Source organism: Gracilinanus agilis, chromosome 2 (genome assembly GCF_016433145.1).
Source record: "Gracilinanus agilis isolate LMUSP501 chromosome 2, AgileGrace, whole genome shotgun sequence".
NCBI lineage: Eukaryota > Metazoa > Chordata > Mammalia > Didelphimorphia > Didelphidae > Gracilinanus > Gracilinanus agilis.
Window position 1 is genome coordinate 552,926,111 of NC_058131.1, and position 25,647 is coordinate 552,951,757.

Consider the following 25,647-nt stretch of genomic DNA (forward strand, 5'->3'; position numbering starts at 1 on the left):
CAGAAATTAACATTATTAATATTAAGCAAGGGACCCAGTGTTTGTCTCAATACCTAGCCTTACCATTATTTTGTCAAATACTCCATGGATGCTTGACTATATTATGAAAGCTATATATCTACACAGAAGCCATGGCATTATGCATATAATATATATACACATTCGTACATATGTGTACATATATGATAATAATAATTGCTATCTCTAATATAATATTCTAAGATTTGCAAGGCATTTTTTTTAAACCCTTACCTTCCGTATTGGCTCCAAGGCAAAAGAGTGGTAAGGGTAGGCAATGGGGGTTAAGTGACTTGCCCAGGGTCACACAGCTGGGAAGTGACTGAGGCCAGATTTTAACCTAGGACCTCCAGTCTCTAGGCATGGCTCTCAATCCACTGAGCTACCTAGCTGCCCCTGATTTACAAGGCATTTTATATACATACCATCTCATTTTATCTTTACAACCACCCTGGGAGCTAAGTGTTATTATTTCCATTTTGCAGATGAGAAAATTGAGAGAGAGGTTAAGTAACCTGACAAGATTTTCCCAGCTAGTAAGTATCTGAGGCAGACTTTAAACTCCAGTCTTCTTGACTCTAGGTCCAGTGTTCTATATTCTATACTACTTAGCTCCTTATATATAATGTATACACATGTGCTAAGTAGTATAGGCATATCCATTAGCTTCTTTGCTTTGCTTCTTCTTTCTCTCTCTCTCCCTGCTAGCTCATTCACCCTAACCTCCTATAAGTAGGTCTATGGTATTTTTACAGAATTTAGAGAGGGGGTGAATGACCATCAATACGGTCATTGGCTGAGACCAAGATAGTATGTTGGTGAGGGTAGGGAATTCATTCCTATACTTGACAGACTGCTCCTGACCAAACAGTGTGTTTTCCATTTATCTAGCATCAATAACAGCGACTCCATTGATGCAAACATATAAGGCAGAATCAACAATAATAATATTCAATGGAAGACAAAAGCAAGAATAGACATCACGGTTACCCTGAAGACAAAAAAAAAAAAAAAAAAGGGAGAAGCAGGATAACCAAAATATCACAAACCACTCATAAACTTGGGTTAAACTGTCCTACCAAAGCTTGCAGGTTCTGTAGGGGGAGTGGACATACACTTAGAAACCTAGGATAGGGGCACATGAATAGGGAAACTGGTGCCTGAGATAACTGGTAACTCTGGACTTTAGATTTTGCTCTCCTTGATCCCTTCAGGGACCATTGGTGCCACCCAAAGCCACTTCTCTGCAAGTTGCAACCCTTCTGGTTCTTACTAATTTCTAGGCAAAGAAACTCTTCTGCTCTCAAGCTGACAAAGCAATTGACAAGTTCATTTCTTAGCTCACAGCCTCCCTTCATAGGGTGCTGAGAAAGTGTTACACTTTTTAAATAAAAAGATACATCCGTATTGAACTTGTTTAGTAACAAGCAGCCCCCTTAAGCCAGACATCTGCAAAGTTCCTCAAGTTGACTCTCTGGGCAATGCAGATAAACCCAACTAGTTCTTTGTTCCACAAGATTCTGCTTTTTCCAATTTGCCTCTAGCAAAGCCAACCCTCTTCTAATAAGGACAGCTCACAGCAAAACAGATGCAAAACCTGTCTTTCCCTTTAATGTTTCTCCTTTCTACAAAACAGCCAGAGAGCAACCAGGTGCCCTTTAGAGGTTTTCCTCACTTAGGCTCTAGATGGCACTAGAGAGTAACAAGCAAGACATCTCTACGGAGCTGTTAGATTTAGTCCTCCGATCACTGGAGCAGCAGTGTTAGTCATTCCTCTCTTTATTTCAGCAGACTCCCTCCAAAACAGCTGGAGTCAGCTTTCTCAGCTGGAAGCAGTTTCTCTAGTAGTCTTTTATGTCTTCTGTCTTTGGCTTCTTGTGACTCTCCTTGTTGAGGGCTTATTTCCCTGCTTCAGCCTATACAGAGGCTGTTTATAATGGCTATATTTAATGTCTTCCTACCCGCTTCCATTGCTTCATAACTCATCTTTCCCTTAAGAGGTAAATCAAGAAATCCACCTGGTTGTCAGCTATGAACCCCATCATCTTCCTGTAGTCCCCAAACAGGTCATTTGATTTACAGTTTCTCAGTTATAAATTTCAAAAGTCTAAAAGCAGTTACATGTAAATGAACTGATGGAGCACCGTCCCTACCACCATCATTGACTCAGCCATTGCTCCATCGTCAGACGGGTCCCCTCAGCTTATTCCTGCAAGAAGCAGCTCTTTATCTGGTCTTCAAAACAATTTGTGTTTCACATTCATATTTTATCAGTTTCTTATCAATCAAGTTGAATCGATCAGTTTTCCTTTCACAAATGTTCTTCTTCCCCCTTTGAGTAACCAAACGGTCCCTATACAAAAGGAGCAATAGCTGACATGCACACACACAAGGCTGCTAAGTTTGTCATTGTGAGGAATGCCTAGTATTGGGATTCTCCCTGCCTATACAGGCAGAGAGTCACCCACTGGTGACTTAGTAGATAAATGATAGGAAATTATTTTAAGCCTACAGAGAGATTTCTTTGCAGAAGAGAGATTTGGATCTAGGGCTTCCTGATCCCAAGGCCAACACTATCTGCCTTGCTGCCACAAACCACAGATATGCTGAGGTGACGGAATGAATAGAATGTAAGACTTGAAGTCAGGAAGACCTGAGTTCAAATCCTGGTTCAGACATTTGTGACATGTGTGACCCTAAACAAGTCACTTAATTTCTCAGTTTTATCATCTGTAAAATGAAGATAAAGAATAGCACTTACCACACAGGGGTGTTAGAATCAAATAAGTTAATATATATAAAGCACTTTGTAAACCTTATAGGGTCATATAAATATTAGCTATTATTGTACATATATAAAGATCATATAAAATATAAAAATAAGATAGCTGGATAAAATATAGAAGTTAGGGATTACATTGCTTGAAGGAGTTTCCTCCCTTGGTAATTCCTTAAAACAGTGAAATCATAGGTCCTATCTCTATCCCTCCTTATAATGGAAAGATAACATTAACTGAAAACCTTTAGACAGCATAGAAAAACAAAAGGGATTAGATTAAATTTGTAGTACTGAGGCAGTGGGATAAGGAAGAAAAAATTAAACAAAGTGCATTAAAAGATAACCTGTGGGACAGCTAGGTGGCTTAGTGGACTGAGAGCTAGGCCTAGAGACTGGAGGTCCTGGGTTCAAATTTGGCCTCAGATATTTCTTAGTTGTATGACCCTGGGCAAGTCACTTAAACCCCAATTGCCTAGCCCTTATCACTCTTCTGCCTTGGAACAAATAGTTAATATTGATTCTGAGACAGATGGTAAGGGTTTAACCAAAAAAAAAAAAAAAAAAAGGTAATATGCAGGGGCAGTTAGGTAGCACAGTGGATAGAGCACCAGTCTTGAAGTCAGGAAGACTTGAGTTCAAATAGGCCTTAGAGATACTTCCTAGCTGTATGACCCTGGGCAAGTCACTTTCCCCATTTCTTAGCTCTTGCCCATCTTCTATCTTAAAACTGATACTGAGACAGAAGGTAAAGGTTGTTTGTTTTTTTTTTTAAAGTTAAATGCAGTAATGTAGTGTTAAAGTAAAAATATGTATCAAGGAAGGGCATCTTCATCCACCCCTTTTTTAGGAGATTACATGTAATGTCACTTTTTCTTTCTCCTTCCAACTCAGACTATCTCTTTGCTCCAAATCCATCCTCTCCAACTTCCCTTCAGTATCTGAAGAGCTGATAATCATCCTCTTACAAGTTAACTTCTCTACCTTTGCATTATGTTCTATCTCCCCCTGCATTTGAAGGAATCTCGATTTTTTCTTTCTTTATTTTCTTTCTAATGTTTTTATTCAGCCCCTCCTCATTAGCTCCTTTTCTTCTTCTTTTAAACATGTTCAAATTAACATTGTTAAGTGGAAAGAGCTCTGGACTGGAATTGAAGGGACCTGGGTTCTATTCCTGGCTCCATCACTAACTTACTGTGTAACTCAGAGCAAATTTTTCTGGGATTGGGTTATTCAACTGTAAAATAAAGAAGATAGATTAAATTAGCTCCAGGGTCACTTTTCAGCTTTAAAATTCTAACTCTTTAATTTTAATTATGCTGCCTCTTTCAAATACTTTAAATTTCTGCCCTTCCTTTCATAGTTAAACTTGTTGAATAAATCATCTATACCTCCTGCCCCAGTTTCTTCACCACTCTCTCCTTTTTTAATGCACTGGAAAGCACTTTAATGCCAAAGAAACTTCTTTGTAAAACCTCCAAGACCATATCTTTAGCCATTTTAATATACTTTAGCATCTCTATTGTGTTTGTCATAATTCATTAGCCCTTCATTCTGAAGCTTTTTTTCCATTGGCTCCCATCATTGCAATGTTCTTTTGCCTCCCTCTTCCTGCATGCCACACAGTGGATAGAGAACTGAACTTATAGTCAGGAAAAACACTCCATTCAAATTTAGCTTCACACATTTACTAGCCTGGGCAAGTCATTTAACCCTGCTTGCCTCAGTTTCCTTAACTGTAAAATGGGGGTCATAATAGTGCCTGCCTCACAGGGTTGTCCTGAGAATCAAATGAAATAATATTTGTAAAGTGCTTAGCACAGTGTGTAGCACATAGTAGGCACTATATAAATCTTAGCTATTATAATTATTATTATGCCTCACCCTTGTGTCACTCAGAGAACAATTCTTCCTTTGCTGTTTTCCTTTGGAGACCACATTCATTCTTACAGTTTCAATTCACACCTTCAAGTCTAGCATTTAATGCACTCCACAATCTGGTTCCAATCCACTTCTCCAGGTTTCAGCTCACACTTAGTTCCTTCGCATACTCTACAACCCTACTAAATTGGACTCCTCATCATTCCCTGATTTCATCCTGCCCTTTCTTACCTTCCTGTATTTTTGTTCATGACATCCGCTATGTTTGGAATGTACTCACTTCCCCCCTTTATCCACACCTCCAAGGCATCTTGACTTATTGAAATCCTACTCATCTTTCTGTGTTTAGCTAGAACACATCCTCCTCTCAGAAGCTTTGCCTGATTACCCAGCCCCAAAGTTCTCTCTTTGTCGATGAATCTCTCATAAGGATGACCAGCCTTTCCCACCCATCTTAAATAGCAGTGAAGCAAGAAGTTAACAATAGATTTGTGGAGGTCCACCAAAGAAGCTCACATACAGGGACTCTATGTGACCCTGGGGAGTTAGATACATCTTTGAAACTACTCTTCTATGAAGTGCATTGGGGTGAGGTGATTAATTCATCAAGGGATGATAGATGGCCTTTACTATCTACGTATGAATCTTTAAAACATTTTTCCCCAGGTTTAACGAATACCAAATAAATTGTGCATTTTCAGGACGTAATAAAATAACAAAAGAGGATTGTACATGAACCTGGATCTATTATATATAGCTTGACTTTCTTTTAAAATACATAATAAATTCTACATGTAATTAAAAAAATAACTACCCTTCTCTGCTTTGTCAGGCTATTGCCCCTCCACTAGCTTCACTTTCCTCAATTCAAAATTCCAACTCTTTAGCTAACTAGTTCAACTTGATATTATTTTTAACCCTTGAATTCCTTTTCACATTGTCTTATTTTTGCTCATCTTTTTCCAAATCCTGTCCACAGATTACTTTTAACATTTAACTTTTTTTGCTCCTACTGAACACTGCTGGAGGAAGTCACATAAATATCCTGATCTGATATATTACAAATGTATGTAATCCAGTCTCAGCTGAGCTCTCATTACTGCATGACAGTTCTTTTATTCCTCCTTGACTGACTACAGGCAACTGAGTAGAAACACTGTGTTTGCAGTCAGGAAGACTTGAATTCTCATGTGTCCTCAAAAAATTTTATAACAAAAATTTAATGTGTCCTCAGACACTCGCTAGCCATGTGACCCTGGCCAAGTCATTTAACCTCTTTGCCTCAGTTTCCTAAACTGTAAAATAGGGGTAATAATAGCATCTACCTTGCAGGGTTATTGTGAGAATCAAATGAGAGAATAACTTGGGTTTGTTTTTTTTTTTAAGTGCTTAGCATAGTACATTGGGCATTATACCAATGCTTATTCTCTTTTTTCTTTCCTCCCCACAAAGTATCCTAAACCTTTTCTTCTTTCCACTAATCATCTATACCACTACTTCTGTAATGCAGGATTTAATGCAGTTCCATTCAGCTAACTGACAGGATTGCCTAGGGTAATATTGCAAATGCAAGAAATCCTGCATTACACTTCCCACTTTCTCTTAGCAGAAGACCTCACCTCAAACTTCACTGAAAAATCCAGGCCATTCATTGATATCTGTTCATCCCCAAATCCATGAAAACCGCAACATGATCTCCTATCCCTTCCTCTTTTACTCTAGCCTCAACACATATGGTAGCCTTTGCCAATGCCAATCCTACTTTTACCTTTGATCCCACCCCCTCCCATCTCAAAGTTTGTCCCTTTGAACATCTCCCAATTTCAACATCTTATCTACTGATTCTTTTATTGCTGCCTTTGATCATGCCCAGATCTCTCCTATTCTTAAAAAAAAATCTCCACTTGACCCCACTATTTGAGCTGTCACTCTCTAGCTCTCTTCTTTTGTATTGTTAAACTAGAAGGAGCTGTATATAGTCCTTGTCTCCACTTTCTTCTCTGCCACTCTATTCAGTCTGGCTTCCATCACTCTCTTTAGGGTTGCCAATGATCTCTTTTTTTTTTGTCAAATCTAGTGGACTTTTCTCAGTCCTCATCCTTTTTGACCTTTCTTCAGCATTTGTTGGTTTCAACTTGGATTTCCTTTAGACATCTCAAAATTCAACATATCCCAAACAGAACATAATAATAACATCTAAGGCAGTGATTCCCAAAGTGGGCGCCACCACCCCCTGGTGGGTGCTGCAGCGATGGCCACAGGTTCATTTGGGGGCAGTGAATAACTGTAAGGGGGCGGTGATAGTATGTGACAGGGGCACTAAGTAATATTTTTTCTGGAAAGGGGGCAGTAAGCCAAAAAAGTTTGGGAACCACTTATCTAAGGTGTTGTGAAGATAAAAGGAGACAATACTTTTAAAGTGCTGTGCAAACCTTAAAGCACTATATATGATATTATTATGATTGTTTCCTGTTTCTGTTGAAGGCAGCACCATTCTTCCACTTAGTCGCCCAAGTTCGTAATCTATGTCATCCTCCATTATTCACTCTTCCTCACCATTGCCATTCCATTGCCAAGTCCTATTGGTCCTCTCTCTTCAACATTTCTCTCATACCCTTCTTCTTAACGTACACTACTATGCTAAGTGCTGGGGTTATAAACCCCAACACAAACTCACAAGGAACGTATATCCTAGTAAAGGATAATATTGTCAAAGTTGTGGAGCAGACCAGAGATTGAGATGAATGTTAATATGTCCCTCTTCTATGACTATGATTTTATTTTGTATTATCTTGTCTTTACTTATCTGTCCCTGTTGTACCTTGTTCTTTGAAGGTTGGAAATCATTCACTCTTGTAAATGTACCCTCAACACCTAGCATAGTGCCTGGCCCATAGTAGGTACCTAATGGTTTGTTCATTCCAGAAATTTCTATTTTGTTTTCTGCCTTTTAATAAAACTTTATTCTGCAAAAATTACAAACTCACAGCTATTAATTCTCTCTTAATCACTTGAACTTATATTTTGTATCATAGCTACTTGCACACATGCCTTGTCTCCCCATTAGATTATAAGTTCTTTGAATGAAGTATATGTTATTCATTTTTCTATCCCCTAGCATTTAGTACAGCGAACCCCCTTTTTTAAAGCCCTTACTTTCTTAGTAACAATTCTAATTCTAACACTTCTAAGATAGAAGGGCAAGGGTTAGGCATATAGGGTTAAGTGACTTGCCCCGGGTCACACACCTAGGAAGTGTCTAAGGGCAAATCTGAACACAGTTCCTTCTAGCTTCATGCCTGGTGCTCTATCTATTGTAACACAATGAACCTTTTACATAGTAGGTGCTTTGTAAATATTTATTGAATTGATTTAAATTATAAGCCCTTAAAGATTTGGGAGATTTCAAATCTACATCTCTAATTCTGAACTTTTACTTGTTATTCAATCCTTTATCTATAGCTGTTTATAGCACATCTCCCCTTGAACATCTTGTCATAACTTAAAACAATATATAAAGATGGAATGGATGATCCACTCTAGAATACTAGCATCTTTATTTCACTTTTTCTTTTTTTTTCCCAATGGCACCATTTTTCTCCTATTCTGGTTTTCAGTCTTGGAATTATCAGTGGTTCCTTCTACTTTTTTACTCCCTCCTTCCCTTATTCCTCTCCCAAATGTCCAGCAATCACCGAGTCACACCTGTTCTGCCTCCATAGTGTCTCTGCTGACCCTTGTTTCATTAATCTAGAGCCTTTATACGTGCCCAAATCCAGTCCCTTGCTGCTCTCCTCTGAAATACTTGCAATAATTTCCCAGCTATTTTTCTAGCCTCAAGTCTCTTTCTCTGTTTGGATTCATTCTATGAATTGCTACCAGATTAATCTTTCTAAAATCGTTTTCATTACATCTCCCAGTTCAGAAACCTACAGTGGCAGCCTATTGATTTATTAGGTCAGATCCAAGTTCAAGGTATTCTAACTACTTATCCTTCCTTCCTTATCTACCCATTTCATTCTTTCACAACTACCTAGCAAAGTCAACTTGGTCTATCGACCAATCAGTTGATCCATCCATCCATCCATCTGTCTATCTACATGTTATGTACTTATCTATATACAATTTTCACAATTGTAAAAGATAACTTTGAGTACAGAAATTTTGTTCTCTATTTCCTTTAATTCTTAATGGTACTTCGTGTTTGTTGAAAGATCCAAAGTGTCACCATGTCTACAATCCTTTTATTTCCTCAGTGCTTCAGCAGATCCATTATTTAATGGAGTATTCCACCAATATAGATATAAATTCCTCATCCCTTATACCCTACCCTATAATCCATACTTTGACATATGGTTTTTTGAGTTACTAGTGGCCCATCTTTTGAGCCTCTCTAGAATGAGTTAGACTGCTCCTTGGAGACCAGGGGCATACCCTATCACTGGACTTGTACTCGAGCCCTTTTCAGGGCAGCTGGACATGCCAGAGCTTTCGTTCCTGGCATAGCCCTTGGGAACCCAGGATCAGCTTCTATGAAGCAACTATAATGAAGCATCAGAGTTGAAGCCTAGCCTGAAAAAGCCATGTAAGTGAGGTCTAAAAATGTATCCATCCATATATTATTTCATTTAACCATTTGCTAACAGGGATAATCATAGAATATAGCATACACATCATTATGGGTTTACATCCGAGTATACACATATCAGTATGGATATAAGTATACATACATGGGGTAACTAGTACAGTGGATAGAGGGCCAGCTCTGGAGTCAGGAAGACTCTTCTTGAGTTCCACTGTGGCCTCAGACACTTATTAGCTGTATGACCCTGGGCAAGTCACTTAATCCTGTTTGCCTTAGTTTCCTCATCCATAAAATGAGCTGGAGAAGGAAATAGCAAACCACTTCAGTGTCTTTGCCAAGAAAAAAACCTCAAATGGGTTCAAGGAGAGTTGGATACAACACAGGCATAGAGAGCAAGTTAAAATGACCAGGAGGACTTCAAAGGTAAGGAACACTAGCTCAAGTTGCAGAGCCAGGAGGGATCAGGAGTGGGAGAAGTGAATTCTGTAGACGGATAGAGTGCCTGGGAAGGCCACGAATAGCTGAGGGCAAGAGCTAGAGGAAGAGACAACACTGGAAGAGCTGGAAGTGCTCTGGGGTGAGGAGCAAAATCACCAGATGTTACAACTGTCAGGTTGGGACCACAAAGGGGTTTGACAGCCCATGAAGCCAGCTGGAAACTAGGAGCCACGTGGTAGCCTGAGCTGATTGAATTTTAATTTCTGGTTCTACCAATTCTGTGCACAGCCAGCACAGCATTTTGAGGTCTTCTTCTGCTTTCTCAAAAATGCAGAATCCAGCTTTTTCTCATAGCATTTGTGTTCAAGGGTCTCCCCCATCATACGATGCTTTATAAAAATCCTGAGAAATAATGGAAAGAAGTCATTTAGGATGAAAAGGATACAAATAAACGATCCCTATAGAAACTGATCCCCCCTACCAAATCATATAATGCTGGGGTAGGAGGGTTGTTTTGTTTGAATTCTTACCTTCTGTCGGTTCCAAGGCAGAAAAGCAGTAAGGACTGGGCAATTGAGGTTAAGTGGCTTGCCCAGGGTCACCCAGCTAGGAAGTGTCTAAGGTCACATTTGAACCCAAGTCCTCCCATCTCCAGACCTGGCTCTTTATCCACTGAGCCATCTAGTTGCCCCTATAATGGTCAGTTTTAATATTTAGTTTTAGGTTCACTCATGTCTTTCAGTGACTTTAATGACAAAGGAAACAGTAAATGAATTTGGGATAAGCTCTTTCCAACTTGATGAGACTGTTTCTTTGATGCTGAGGTAGAAAAGAGCAAATTAAAAGCTATTCTTTAATAACCAAATGTAATTAAAAGGAGTCATCAAATTAAGTTTCAGTACCTCAGAGGCACAGACGTGTTGGCTGTTTCAGAGATGAGTTTGTGGATTCTAGAAAACTAGATCTACAAAATATTATCCAAATTGTCTTCTGTCCTTTTAATTGTGATTTTATGATAAAATTAACCCAACTAAGATAAAAATGTATCTCTTGAGGAAGCTCTAAACCTACTTAAATTTTTGTCACTTATTGAATTCAGGTAGGATTTTTCCTAACTACAACCCAGTACTATATAGAAAGCAATGATATTTATGATGTTCCTTAAAGTTTTCCCAGTTATAGGAACTGGGACTTTTGGGGTGGAGACATAGGTTTAGCTTCTTAATTACCAAAATTAAAAGACTGTAATGATATGATTTTTCAATACTATATTAGTCCTTTTTCTCAGAAGGGGCAAAGGATCAGGTGAGAGGAGAGTACTGATTGTTATTATTGGGTATACAGGCTCTTCCCAGCACTGATATTGAGACTGAGGAATTCACAAACAGGAATTAATGGAAGGAAAAGTCAACAGCTACTTGGTTAAAACATATGGGGGAGGGAGGAAGGGAATAGACATTTTAATATATTATTTTCTATAAATGCCTAATTTTTTTTTTAACTTTTGTCTTCTGTCTTAGGATCCATAGTGGTTCCAAGGCAGAAGAGTGGTAAGGGCCAGACAATGGAGGTTAAGTGACTTGCCCAGGATCACACAGCTAGGAAGCATCTGAAGCCAGATTTGGACCAGGTCCTTCTGACTCCAGGCCTGGCACTCTATCCACTGATCCATGTAGCTGTCCTTCATTCTTGTTTTTAAAATAAGCTTTTATTAATATTTTGTTTCTTATATCACCGTAGTATCCCATGTATGTCTCCTTCTCCCTATCTCATATGACAAATAGTATCTTTTAGAGATAAAGAAGTTAGCACAACCAATTCACATTGATTTTTTCCAATGCATATATTAAAAAAGCCTGAAAAGATGCAATATGTTATACCTGTGTGCCTCCCACCTCCTCAAAGAGTAGGATGGGTTTTCTTCTTATATCTCTTCATTTAAATCCCACTTGATATTTTTAAAAATCTTTTATTTTCTCTCTCAAGTGAAACTAAGTATTGGTTCTAAGGCAGAAGAGCACTAAGGGATAGGAACTGGAGTTAGGTGACTTGCCCAGAGTCACACAACTAGAAAGTGTCTGCATCCAGATTTGAACCCAGAGCTTCCCATCTCCAGGCCTGGCTCTCTATCTACTAAACCACCTAGCAGTGCCCCATTTGATCTTTTTAATTTTCTTATGTTTCCTTTCTTTTTGTATATGGTTTTTCTTTCCATTTACATTGTTGTAGATCCTATATATATATTGTTTTCTTGGCTCTGCTTACTTCACTTTAAATGCATATATTCTTAATGCCTGAAAATTCTTTGTTTTGTGATAAATCATGCTGCATGTGCTACAGTGAAGAATCCAAGCCTCTGGTAGATGGTAATTTAATTCAATTCAACAAGATTTACTATCCTGCTCTGGCTAGGCACTAGAGATACAAACACAAAAAAAATGAAAGTCCCTGCCTTCCAGGAACTTACATTCTACCAGGAAGGGGGGGTGAGGGGACTACTTAGGGGTGGAAAGTATGTGTATGCAGATAAAGAAATACAAAAACATACCGAGCCATTTTGGTGGTAGTGATGCTAACAATTGGGGGAATTAAGAAAAGTCTTTGTAGGAAGGAGAGTTTATGCTGAACTGAGGGATTCCTAGCAGAGGGCACATCCCCAGCACAGTGCACAACCTTGCTTAGGATACACAAATGCTGCTTTCCTTCTGGCCTGTTGTCTCCTCCTATCACCTGAAAGGGGTTGTAGGGGCAGGTAAAACTAAAAAAGCTATGTAGTCAGTGTTCCCAAGTTATATCAGACATTGCCTGGCCCAGTTCATTTCATTCCTTTACTATCCTTCCATCCCACTCCCCACAGAATAATTGTTGATGGGGTGATATACTCTGCAGGACATAAAAAGCATTGTTTGTGGAACTCCTAAAGTCCGAATATGCCTTCAATATGTTAATACACTTTTAAATTATAAAATTGGAAGTGTTTCTGGCTTCCTACATTAATAGGAAGAAATAGTAACAGTGATAAGAATAATAATTAATAAGAATAATGAACATTTATTAATTACTTTAAGGTTTAAGGTTGGAAGAATATGCTCTGGATCAAGAGTAAGAAAACCAGAATTCTGTTGACCGGGTGACGACCTTCGAGAGACACTTACTCTTTGCCTCATTTTGCTGGATTTGGCTTAAATGTGTCTTACAGCCGGTACTGTGAGGATGAAATAACCTTTTGTGAGGCATTTTGAACTCTTTAAAGAATGATACCGTAGCTATAGGAGGTATTACTGCTGTTATTATAGTGATGATAGTATGGAGACAGTGCTACATTTTCTTCCTTAATCTTCCAATTTTTTCAGATAATGGTGGATCCTCTTTTCTATTCTATAGTCAGCTTTTCTGGCCAGGTTCCATGCCTGGGTCCAGCAAGAATCCCTCTCATTCTCTGAAAAGTGAATTCATCAGAAAGTTCCCACAGGCCTTGTCCTCATATGTAATCAGTGTTTATGACACACTGTAGTGTGTTCTGGGACCGTGAAGTGCCCCAAGTACAGGCAGCGCAGGGGCTGCAAGGAGAAGATGAAGACATCTTTCACAACCCTGGCCAAGCATAGTGGACAGAGGGGCTAAGGAAAACAGTCTTCCACCATGGACCTATTTGCTGGCTCTCTCTTCACAGGATCCACTGCTGGGTGCCTAAATTCTTCTGGCTGCCCTTGAATGAGAAGGGGAAGCATTTCCAGAGAGCTCAATGCTTGTTCTCAGTCTTGTGAAGCCAGGTTTGACCCTGGACAAATTTTGGAAAGCCCCACTGGTATAAGCACAAAGAACTATAACATTGCCACAGTCAGACATGTCCTTCAGCGCCACCATCTTGTTTTCCCCACCTAATGGCAATGAAGCCAAGTGCTGCTGTTGTGCCTGTAAGAGCGAGCCAAATGGAAGCAGCTCAGGGCCTCCAGGGGGTGACCCTCAGCCTTGTACCCCAATCACTGTGACAGGACATGGCCTAGCCGTGCAGAGCTCAGAGCAGCTCCTACATATCATATATCAGAGGGTAGATAAGGCGGTGGGATTGGCTGAAGCTGCCCTGGGTCTTGCAAAAGCCAATAATGAGTTGTTAAAGCGTCTCCAGGAGGAAGTGGGTGAACTGAGGCAGGAGAAAGGCCCTCCCACTGAGGAGGGTGGGGAAGATGGGGCACACTGTACCCCACCTGAGGAACCAGGATCTCTCAAGGGGAGTCCTGGAGAAGCCTGCAAAGCACTGTCTGCAGTGGAAGAGGAATGTGACAGTGTGGGCAGTGGTGTGCAGGTGGTGATTGAGGAGCTAAGGCAACTGGGAGCAGCCTCTGCTATTGGGACTGGACACTTGGGCTTCCCATCAACTCAGAGGGATATCCGGCTACCTGGGTGTGCCTTGACTTCCAGTGAGGTCGCCCCACTGCTCAATCCTGTATGTATGGCAACAAGGGAAGGGATAAAATTCCATAAATGCCCTGTTCATTTTCCATGCCCTATTTTCTTTTTTTTTCTTTCTCCTATTCTCTCTTTTCTACCCTGAAACCTTTCTTGTGGTTGTGACTGTGCTAGAACTGAGAGTAGTGTCAAGTTTCTTTTACTCCCAGGGAAAGTCATCCCTAGAGCTCTTACTTTCTTCCTGAACCACCATCTCTCTGGCAGGAGACATTTTTGGTGTGTGCATGGTGATGGGGGTGTCCTTCCCTCCCTCTCAATAGCTCCACATGGCACATTCTCCTCAGCAGCTGTCTCTGCTGCTCCATAGGCTCTGCCTTTCCTGGCGAGAGTGCCTACCATGCACAGACGGCTCATTCATATTTTATCACGGGCCCTCTGCTTGCCAAGAGGAGTTCAGTAGAGAGAGGGGGATGTAAAGAAGAGGAGAGGGAGACAGGGGAGGGGAGGTAGAGGAGAGAAAGGAGAACTCCTGACATGCCAAGGGAAGAGAGCAGGAGGCGGGGGAGGGGAGGGGAAAGTTGAAAGCAGGAAGAGGTGAGTGGAGGGAAACAGTGAGAAAAGAAGAAAAGTGGAGAGGAAAAGCTCCCCGGGATGGGAAGAAGAGAGGGACAGAGGGAAGATGGGCAAAAGTGGTAGAGTTGGAAAAGAAGAAATATTGAGGAAAAGAGATGAGGGTAACGTGGGAATCATCAACAGATGCAGGGAGAGAGAAGGGAAGAAGGGAAGAAGAAAGGATAGGTTTGATGAGCTGGAGGAATAAGCATGAAAGGGGGGACGGGGGTGTCTTCTGCTCTTTCCACTCCTCATGGTTATGTATAGGTAAAAGTGGGCTGGCTAGAGACAACAAACACACCGACCTGTGAAGATATGCCCCCTGATTGTAGATGTATAAATCTGCCCTCCCCTCTGCCCTATCTCCACCCCACCTTCAGCTTACACATTCAGCAATGAGTGAGGGTGAAGGAACAAAATATACAGGCTAGATGGGAAGAATGAAACTCCCAGACCATCTGCTGGCTCTGAGAAATGAATATAGAAACTCCCTTTGTCCCCCTCCCATATGACACTGCCACTGGGCAGCTCCCTGGTCACAGCTTTGTCCTAAGTATGGAATTGTGGGTAATGGCCAGCTACCTGAGCCTGGTCATGACCCCGATGAAGTGGGAAGGTAGTGAGGGCCTGAGCTGGGAGAATCAGGGAGGTGGGGAGGTGGGGAGGTGGGAGGGGGCCAGACCAGGCAGTGCCCCAAGCTGTGTGTTTTCTTTCAGGCAGGGAAGGCTTCCAAGCCGACAGGATGGAATTAGATTTCACAGCGCAGAAAGCAGCTCACAGGTCTATAAATCTCAGCCTCCTCCCCCGCTTCTTTCTGTGCTTTCCCCCCTCACTTTCACTGTTTTGTTTTCTTGGCTGCAGAAAATCCCCCTCCTTCCTCCTTCCCTCTCCCTCCCTCCCTGCTCTGTCTGTCCTTGGGTGAGGGCGCAGGCAAGTCAAGTGGATGTCAGGGCAGTGACCTTCAGAGGCTGCCAGGTCAGGATTCAGGTGAGAACACAGCACTGCCTTACCGAGGGACCAGGGAGCAGAAGATTCCAATAGCTTCAGCACTCTTCAGTGTGTATCTCCTCTAGAGATTTCCGTCTCCAGCCCTCCCTTTTTCTGTCTCGTTTATCTTATTTCTCCCTCTGTCTGTTTCTGTCTTCTCTTGCTCCCTCTCCTGCTTAGTCTCCTTCTCCCACCACCCCACCCTCTCTTAGACAAAACATTAACCTAGATGCATTCTTATACCCAAGAGCAACCATCCACAAATGAGTAAGTATAAGTAAATATTCTCAAATATGCCCCATCCTTACAATCTGCCATGTGATAGCCACCTAGCAGGAGAGACCCCAATCACACCAAAGGCATTTGCCACCCTGCTTCTACTGAAGACCCAGGAGAAGCAAGCTAGTGGTCAGAGAAGACCCCCGGGGTCACTCGGGGCCAAGGCCACCCTTCCTTACCACCAGATGGTCAGTATCTTGGATCTGGGAATAAGAAGTGATGCACAGTTCCCTGCCTATCCCTTGCCATTCTCCTCCCCTCCCTTTCCCCCCATACATTCCTCTGGGGCTGGAATGTCTAACATGCTGTATTTTTCTGTTCTTAGCTGGATGACTATGTGGCCTCTGAGGGGGCAGTACAGCGGGTACTAGTCCCTGCTTATGCCAAGCAGCTCTCTCCAGCAACACAACTGGCCATCCAGCGGGCATCTTCAGAGACAAGCCTGGAGAATGGGGCCAAGCTGCCCCCGCCCCGCCCAGAGGATGTACTCAGTGCTGCAGCTGCATTGGACAGTGCCTTGGAGGATTCCGTCCCTGGTGGGACTGGGGAGCTAAGACTATCCTTGGGGTTCGCAGCTTCTCCTGGCAGGGCCAGAGGGGGTGGGCAGAAGAATTCCAGGCGCAAGCGGGATCTGGTGCTCTCTGTGAGTGTGCTGAATTTCCACAGTTCTCCTTAAACCCAAAGGGGCAAGTGGTGGGTAGGTTGATGTAAAAGGACAGCAAAATCCACAACCTTTTTCAAGGATTTTACAGTAACCCTGACAGTCAGGAAAATCTTTCTTATGGGATTACAGCAAGTTGGCACTCCCAAGAACCAGTTTGCAAATTTATCCAGTGGCACTAAGTGGGTACCGGGGCCTCTAAGGTTATAGGTGTTGACCAGGAAGGACCTATGTAGGCTTACCCTTTAGACTTGAGGTGACTCCAAAGGTGGAGAGGAGCTCCAGATGCACACAGGTCAAATTTTAGAGCCTCATCTTCATTATTATTTTTATTTTTATTTTTTACATTTTTAAACCCTTAACTTCTGCGTATTGGCTCCTAGGTGGAAGAGTGGCAAGGGTGGGCAATGGGGGTCAAGTGACTTGCCCAGGGTCACACAGCTGGGAAGTGTCTGAGGCTGGATTTGAACCGAGGACCTAGGACCTCCCGTCTCTAGACCTGACGCTCAATCCACTAAGCTACCCAGCTGCCCCAGAGCCTCATCTTCAAATAGAGATTCTAGTCAGCTTTAAGAGACTCCAAGAAGAATTTGGTCTGAACCAGGTCTTCCAGAGATTCCTCCTGAAAATGGTCTCAGATCCCAAAGGCAAGGTGCTAGGATCATCCTTTCCAGTTGGATGTCCTCCAGAACAGCAGCTGTTTTCAGGCTAGAGAAGACCTCTTAGAATCATTGCAGTTTTTGGTTCAACTATTATCCTTCTATCCTGAGGGGAGGCTGAAGTGAGGGGGATGTGGGGTTGGCAGGAGATCCTAGACCTGGCAGTGGGGACTGTGGTAGATTCTAAACCCACCCACTGGTCATTACAGTGCCTTCCTTAACATAGAAATCCTGGGATACACTTCTTTTTCCTACATCTAACTTAAATTCCACTTGTTACAATTTAAATCCATTTCCTCATTATAAAATATCACTAAAGACCTTACATGGTATTTTAGCCTCCCAGCTACATCCCTCTAAAGCCCCCAGAAAATAATACTTTTGGCTTAATTTTAGTGACATTTACCTTTTCTCAGAAGACCTCTTTTTCAACTCTTTATCTCGGTGATTCTTCTTTTTACTACTTCTCTCCAGTTGGGGTATTGGATCATGGGCCTTGGATGTCAGATGAAATCACTTAGGTCTGCTATTCCTTTGGAACCCCAACTCTGCATTTGGTGGGGACAAAGTCAGTGCCCTTTCAGGGTCTCTCCTTCTCACCTTCAGCAGTATCCTAAAAGGTCTTTCCTGCCAAGAACAGATGTGTTTAGTCTCTCTCATGTGAGTTTTTGGCCCAATACAACTCCTATTTCTGACTGTATTAAAAATGGAACAAGGGACTCAGAAATGCATTTACATGCTTGGTGAAAAGAAAGCAGTGTTAGGAAAGCAGAAGAGCAATATAATATAGTGTATCTGGATCATGAACCCTGTTGGCAGTCTGGTGAGGTCTAGAGCCCTCCTTTCAGAATGTTTTTAAATTCATAAAAGAAAATAGAAGATTATAAAGGAAATCAACCATATCAAAATAGTTATCAAAATATGTTTTTTTAAATATATGTTGACATCCCCAAAGTTAAGAACCCCCTGGTCACTAGAGTAACCAGGAAGCTAAGCAGTACAGTAGATACTGGACCTAGATACAGGAAGACCTGAATTCATATCAGGTCCTAGCTGTGTAACTTTGGGCAAGTCACTTATCTTTTTTTTTAAACATTTATTAATATTTATTTTTTAGAAAAGTTAACATGGTTACATAATTCATGCTCCTACTTTCTCCTTCACCCCCTGACCTCCCCCCCCCCCATGGCTGATGCGCATTTCCACTGGTTTTAACATGTGTCATTGATCAAGACCTATTTCCAAATTGTTGATAGTTGCATTGGTGTGGTAGTTTTGAGTCTACATCCCCAATCATGTCCGCCTCAGCCCATGTGTTCAAGCAGTTGTTTTTCTTATATGTTTCCTCTCCTGCAGTCCTTCCTCTGAATGTTGGTAGTGTTCTTTACCATAAATCCGTCAGAGCTGTCCTGTGTCATTGCTTTGCTGCTAGTACAGAAGTCCATTACATTCTATTTCACCACAGTGTATCAGTCTCTGTGTACAATGTTCTTCTGGCTCTGCTCCTTTCACTCTCCATCAATTCCTGGAGGTCTTTCCAGTTCACATGGAATTCCTCCAGTTTATCATTCCTTTGAGCACAATAGTATTCCATCACCAGCATATACCACAATTTGTTCAGCCATTCCCCAATTGAAGGACATACCCTCCTTTTCCAGTTTTTTGCCACCACAAAAAGCACAGCTATAAATATTTTCATACAAGTCTGTTTATCTATGATCTCTTTGGGGTACAAACCCAACAATGGTATGGCTGGATCAAAGGGCAGGCAATCTTTTATAGCCCTTTGAGCATAGTTCCAAATTGCCAGCCAGAATGGTAGGATCAGTTCACAACTCCACCAGCAATGCATTAATGTCCCAGTTTTGCCACATCCCCTCCAGCATTCATTACTAAGTCACTTATCTTTGGTTTGTCTCAGTCTCCTCAACTGCAAAATGGAGGTAATAGCATCTACCTCTCAGGTTTGTTGTGCGGATCAAATGAGGTAATACTTGTAAAGTGCTTAGCACAGTGCCTGGCATATAGGAGGTACTTAATAAATGCTAGTTTTTAATTATTATATTTATTATTATTTTATTTGTTATTATTTTTATTTTTATTCTTATTCTTATTAACAACCCAAAAAAGGAGTGAGATCCCTCACTGTAAGTTTTCAGGCAGAAGCTGGATGTTAAGAATGTTATCAGGGCAGCTAGGTTGCACAGTGCAGGGAGAGCCAGGCCTGGAGTCAGGAGGGCCTGTTCTAACGTGGCCTCTGATACTTCCTAGCTAGGTAACCCTGGGCAAGTCACTTCATCCCATTTGCCTAGTCCCTGCCCTTCTGTCTTAAAGTTGTGACTAAGATGGAAAGCAAAGGATTAAAAAAAAAGAATGTTATAGAAGGGATTCTTGAAATGAGGGTAGAGAAGAAGGAAGGGAAGAGTTTGAACCAGATTACCTCAGAGGTCCCTTTCAAAAAGAGGTTCTAGGATGCAGGCTAGTAGTAATGACACCCAAGAGGTGATTTGGGAGCTCTAGCTGATGTCTTATTTCCTTCCCTATTCTCTCCCCAATTAGGAGGGAAAAGTCTCCATTAGAAATTCCAGGCCAGAAAGGTTCTCTTGCCAGGAAGGACACCTATAATAAATAGTGCCAAGCTATAGAAAGGTTTATGCAGAGGACCCCTGAGGAAGGCCAGTCCAAAAGTGGCCTTCCCTCAGGGGATAGAAACAAAATAATTATAACAACAATTATAATAGTAAATATATATAGCAAACAACAAATACAAAACAACATACAATAAATATAAGTAACAACTATGCTATAATAACATTTATATAGCACTTCACCTATGTGAAAATGCACCATGCTTGCTATGATTCTATTTTTTCTCTCATTTCTAGAAATTGGTTCACAATGTGCATAACCACATCACAAATGACAAGAGATTCAATGGGTCAGAAAGGTGAGTTCCTTCTAAATGGATAGCACCAAGGAGTGACTCTTCTAAAGGAAAGGAGTGTGTGGTGGGGCAGTTGGGTAGGGAAAGTATTGTGACCACACTCCTCAATAGAGGGTGACTCTAGTAGAGGTCTAGTGTAGAAATGTAGATAGGACTTTGCCCGGGTGGAGTCCAAGGAGCCTCTGGAAACCTGAAGGAAATTATTCTGGTGTCCACTGAGTACTGGGTGGTTTGCTCTTACTCAGAATACAGAAAAAACAGCTTACTTTTTTTAATATGGCAGTATCAAGTCCTCTTGGAACATTTCAGTGGTGAAATTCCTCCTAGAGAAACTCAAACAGGAGCTGGTGACCAGTCCCCACAATTATACTGATAAGGAATTGAAAGGTAAGGAAGCCTGGGGAAACCTCCATCTCTAACTTCTCTGTTTGCCCCTCCTGGAGTCAGCAAAGGAATCTGGCCAGGGGATGAGTTGGGTGGCTTTGGTATCAGATTGAAGGCAAGGGATTAAGGTTATTTTTCTCTTCTTCCTACCTATACCCACACAATTAGCTCCCCCAAATGCCTGTTTATCATTCCCTTCCTCAGAGTTTAAGGTAAAGTTTATAAAAGGTTGAGAGTAGAAGATCGCCAAGCATTGTGATTTTGTGTAGGGCATAAATCTCAGGGTGAGAGTAGCAGAGTGGAAATAAGCAGAAAACCCTCTGGCAGAGGTCTGACCCTTTGTCACAGGATTAGAGGATCAAAGATTTAGAGCTGGGAAGGATTGTAGAGTCCAAGCCCCTCATTTTACAGGTCCTAGATAGTAAGTCCAGGCTTTACCTCTTTCTTTCCTTCTCTTCTTCACCCACAGCTAATACCCCAGGCTTATGAATTGGAAAATTCTGCTGAAAGGTGGCTTGTAAATCTTTCTTCTTAGGGCTCCCAACTTGTAGCATGTAGCAGGTTTTTAGCTCAGGGATATTGGTATATGGTTAAGATGGAGGAAGAAGGCCAAACAGAAAAGGAATAAGTGCCTGCTAGCTCTGGCCATAACCTCTAAAGGATCTTGCATCTATTCTGCCTCAGAGGCCTTCAGGAACCTCCCTCTTCTCTTCCCCCATGATAGGGGCTTGTGTGGCCTACTTTCTCACCAAAAGACGTGAGTACCGAAACTCCCTGAACCCTTTTAAGGGCCTAAAGGAGAAAGAGGAGAAGAAATTGAGGAGTCGGCGTTATCGGGTAAGAGGTCCCCATGTTCTCCAGTCATACTACCAAACCCCGATACCACCACACTATAGAGTTAGGCAGAGGAAAAATGAACTTGTAATTGGCCAAAACGCAGGAAAAAATAAGGCTAAGGACCAGGAGGAGAGGAGGGTAAAGCTGCCCCATCTAAAGTTGATCTGAGGATTGGGATCCTATTGACCAGAGCCTCAAATAGGGGCAAAGCAAAGGACAGAGGTACAAGATGCAGGGGAATATACAAGGTACATTTTTAACCTTAGAAAGTCCTTTCTTTTTGTATTATTTTTTGTACTAAGTCAAGCCCTCTATATAGTCAAAACAGGGGGTATTAATTTCCAAAACTTACTTTGCCTTATTCTAGAGTTCTGACTCTTGCAAAGATCTCATACCTTCTTTCCCAGATACCCTTGTTCCCTTCCAACATTCCCTAAAATTTGATCTGTACTCTTGTCTTCTCATCCTAACTTCTGTCCTGTGATGACTGTAGCTCTTTGCTAACCGATCCAGTATCATGAGACACTTTGGAGCTGAGGAGCAGCGCCTGTGGAAGGATGTGACAGAGGAATTAATGTCCGATGAGGAAGATAGTCTTAATGAGCCAGGAGTCTGGGTAGCCCGCCCACCTCGATTCAGGGCTCAACGCCTCACTCAACTTTGTTACCATCTGGATGCCAATTCTAAGCATGGCACCAAAGCCAATCGGGTGTATGGACCTCCCTCAGAGCGACTGCCTTCTGCTGAGGCCCAGCTCCTGCCCCCAGATCTCTATAACCCCAACTTCCAGGAGGAAGAAGAAGGTGGTGATGAAGATGCACCTGCCTCCTCACCTTTTGACCAATCCCACAAAACCTTTTGCCCTGACTTGAACTCATTCATTGAAATCAAAGTAGAAAAGGATGAGTGAATTATTATGACCAAGAGAAGAAGCTTTGGTTCCTGCCATTCCTTATGCCCTAGAATTGGGGCGATTGGGATTCCTAGACTAACTGGATATTCCTTCCTTTTTGAGAAAGGGATTTTGCATCTCCATCCTTCATCTCTAATGAAAGTAGGAGCTGCTCATTGGATAAAGAGAACAGTACATGGGAGTTGGGGGGGATAGGGAACAGGGTGATGAGGAAAAATTCATATTGAAGGGAAAAAGTAATAGCTGGAAAGGACAAGCAGGAAAATGCCAATTTTGGGGATACCATACCCCCAAAATAAGTCAGAGATAATGGTGAAGCACTGGGAGGGAACAGAAGGGAGGGAGGTTTCCAAACAGGAATGTGATGGGTCCACAAAACAAGAGGCCTTTTTATTACTTGCCTAAGCATCTCCTGAGTTTCTCTTTTCTGATTTCACCTCTAGTTCTGGGGAGCAGCACTGGCTCCCCAGATCTTGCTCTGCGGTGGAAACAACTCTTGGCCAGCCCAGACTAATGCCGCCACCTGCTGGGCGAAATCACTACTATGAATCTGAGGGTATGGTCTTGAGGATATCCCATACTGCATGGGGTTCCTCCTCCTCCTCAGAGTTTCCAGAAGAGTGTCCCATGGCCTGTCCTTCAAGCTTTCTTGCAATGGGATGAATCTGTTTCATAAAACACCTGAACCAGTTCAGTACAATTTGAATAATAGTAGCATCTCACAGCACATACATTATCTCATTTGGACCTCAAAATATAACACTTTGAGGTACATAATGTATCGTCATCTCTGTTTCAAAGATGAAGAAACAAGCTTAGAGAGTTAGGGACTGTTCAAGACCAAGTTTAGAGAGCTAATGAAAAGGAGGGCTCAGATTAGAAGCCAGATCTTTTGATTCAAGATCCAGTGCTCTTTCTGGGACACTTTGCTGCCATCCCAGACAGAAAAATGTGAATGGCCCAGATCAGAAAGTCCCTGCTACTTCTCAGCTCTAGACCAGACTTAGGAGTCATTGTCTTGGGAACCATTTGGTAGTAACCACTACAAAGAGTTTTCCTACCAATACTTCTTTCTCTGATTACCTACCACTGATCTTCGTGCACATCTCAGTTGGTGCAATGGAATGGAAAGCCCAGTTGGCCAAAGCAATGCTCCATCTCTCCTTTTCTCCATAGTCTCCCTCTTTGCTCAGACCCACCAGATGCTGGACTGGAAGGGGATTTTGAAAGACTATAGTATCCTGCCTATCTTTCCTCAGAAAAGCAATTTAAGGGATAGAACATTTTCAGTGGACAATCACTGACATTCACTTACAGTTTGCAAAGCACTTTATATACATTAGTTCACAGAAACTCAACAACTTTGTAAGAAACCTACTACAGGTATTATCCCCATTTTATAGAGGTAACTGAGGCTCAGAGAATTTGAGTCCCTTGCCTGTGGAAATAAGCTGTGTGTCAGAGGCAGAATTATTTTGAGGCCAGTGTCCCTGTCTTGCTCAGGCTAGAGAAAGATGGCTACTTACAGGTTGATTCCGTCACTGATCCCCATAAGAGCTTTGACTTGATCTATTTCCAACCTGGGCCAGTTTGTCTTTCCTTAGGCAGCCTGATGAACAAGCTCCCTTGTTCCTGGGGTTTCACTACATTGGTGCTGGAGTTAATATGTATCTCTCCACTATCTTAGGTCGCTGCATCTTGAAACTAACTCCTGAGCTCCCCAAATGGATTATAGGTGTTCCCTCCTCTCCATCCCACCTGGCCAGAGGCAGGATTTAAACCTATATTTTCCTGATTTCAAAATTAGCACTGATTCTCTATGCTATACATCACACTGCTCACATTTGTTAAACTGAGTAGGCTGGCCAGAATACTTTGTTGGCTAACCCTTCCAATTCTTTCTTGATCCTGATACCTCAAACCATTCTTCACCCCCCTTAAACCCTTACTTTTGGTCTTAGAATCAATACTGTGTATTAGTTCCAAGGCAGAAGAGCAGTAAGCTAGGCAATGGAGGTTAATGACTTGCCCAAGGTTACCCAGCTAGAAAGTATCTGCTGCCAGTTTTGAATCCAGGACTTCCCATCTGTAGGCCTAACTCTCAATCCATTGAGCCACCTAGCTGCCCCCATTTCAAACTATTCTTGACTACTACTTTCTGATATTAGAACATTATCAAGCTCAGGGACTGATCCCAAAGCCTGACCAAGGAAACAGGAGGGCAGCCTAATAAGAGATTACAAGAGGAAGGAGACATCACTAGATATGATGAAGCTATAACAAATTAATTTCCTAAAAAGAAATTATCAGACAACTTTCCTTCACCATTCCCTGGAGCTACTATAATAAAAAATGTCCAAAATGTTGACACAGAAATAGCATCTAGTTACCTTTGTATAATTTGCATAGTCATTTACTATCTACTGCAAATAAATCATTCCTCTAGATATCCCTTACTCCAGCTCTTAGTATGCTAATTTAAACAAAAATTAATCTGGAAGAAACTACTGACTAATAGCCAGTTAGGTATATTCATTCTTGGCCACTGTTTCTTCCCCAGAGCCCCCACCCACCCACCCAATGAAAGCCTGCTAATCCGGTCTCTCCTTTATGTCCATTCTGATCCCTTTCACTCATTTGCATTTACTCCTCGGTCTGGGGGGCATATATTTTTCTTTCCTCCCCATATTTATTCTTTATTGTCAATCTGCTATGGGCTATCTAAACCAGTACCTGCCCCTGACTGCCCTTCCCTGATACACCAAACACCTGAAACCCTCTTGAGAAATTCCATTCCTAAACACCAGGTGGTGTGTGTCTCAGAGTCTCATCTCTAACTCCAGGTTCTCTCTACTCTCTCTCTTTGCTCCTTCTCCATTCCCTCTCCCCATTTAGGTCTTTTTCTGACATATATATATATGCCCTGTGGATCCTTGTGGCTGTATCTCTGGTTCAAAGTTTCCTTTCCCTTCCCCCTCTTTCCTAGTCATCACAGGATCCTAGATTTAGAGCTGAAAGGGAACCCCTTCCACATGATCTAGTACAGACTCATCATTTTACAAACGAAGAAACAGGCCTGGAGAGAGGTTAAGTGTTTTGCCCAATGACACACAGGTAGTATGTGGCAGAGCCAAAATTCGAACCCAGATTCTCTGACTACAGAGCCGGCATTCTATCCATACTGCCTCATTCTCTCTATCCTTGAATAGACCTTTATTCCCGTTTTGGGGTGTCTAGCTCTGCCTCACCTGGCCTTTTCTTCC

The 25,647-nt window shown here is 42.0% G+C and overlaps 1 protein-coding gene across 2 annotated transcripts; it reads left to right on the forward strand.

The window, feature by feature from the left end:
• The first annotated feature begins 13,338 nt into the window (after window positions 1-13,338).
• Window positions 13,339-23,004, forward strand: C2H14orf93 (chromosome 2 C14orf93 homolog). 2 transcript variants are annotated; one of them, XM_044665258.1, is made up of 7 exons: window positions 13,339-14,145; window positions 16,312-16,629; window positions 20,192-20,253; window positions 20,534-20,637; window positions 21,359-21,471; window positions 21,965-22,081; window positions 22,202-23,004. In XM_044665258.1, exons 1-7 carry the CDS (start codon window positions 13,546-13,548, stop codon window positions 22,379-22,381), a joined length of 1,494 nt encoding a protein of 497 aa, XP_044521193.1. In that variant the 5' UTR covers window positions 13,339-13,545; the 3' UTR covers window positions 22,382-23,004. The 2 variants fall into 2 exon arrangements, with proteins under 2 accessions (XP_044521193.1, XP_044521192.1); XM_044665257.1 differs by having other exon boundaries at window positions 21,965-23,004.
• The last annotated feature ends 2,643 nt before the right edge of the window (window positions 23,005-25,647 follow it).

What these genes read in the sequence shown, in the direction of transcription:
- C2H14orf93 (XM_044665257.1), top strand. Translation starts at nt 13,546, where the DNA reads ATGTCCTTCAGCGCCACCATCTTGTTTTCCCCACCTAATGGCAATGAA. An exon ending in TCGCCCCACTGCTCAATCCT is followed by an intron (nt 14,146 to 16,311) that starts GTATGTATGGCA and finishes TTCTGTTCTTAG; the next exon opens with CTGGATGACTATGTGGCCTC. An exon ending in AGCGGGATCTGGTGCTCTCT is followed by an intron (nt 16,630 to 20,191) that starts GTGAGTGTGCTG and finishes TCTCATTTCTAG; the next exon opens with AAATTGGTTCACAATGTGCA.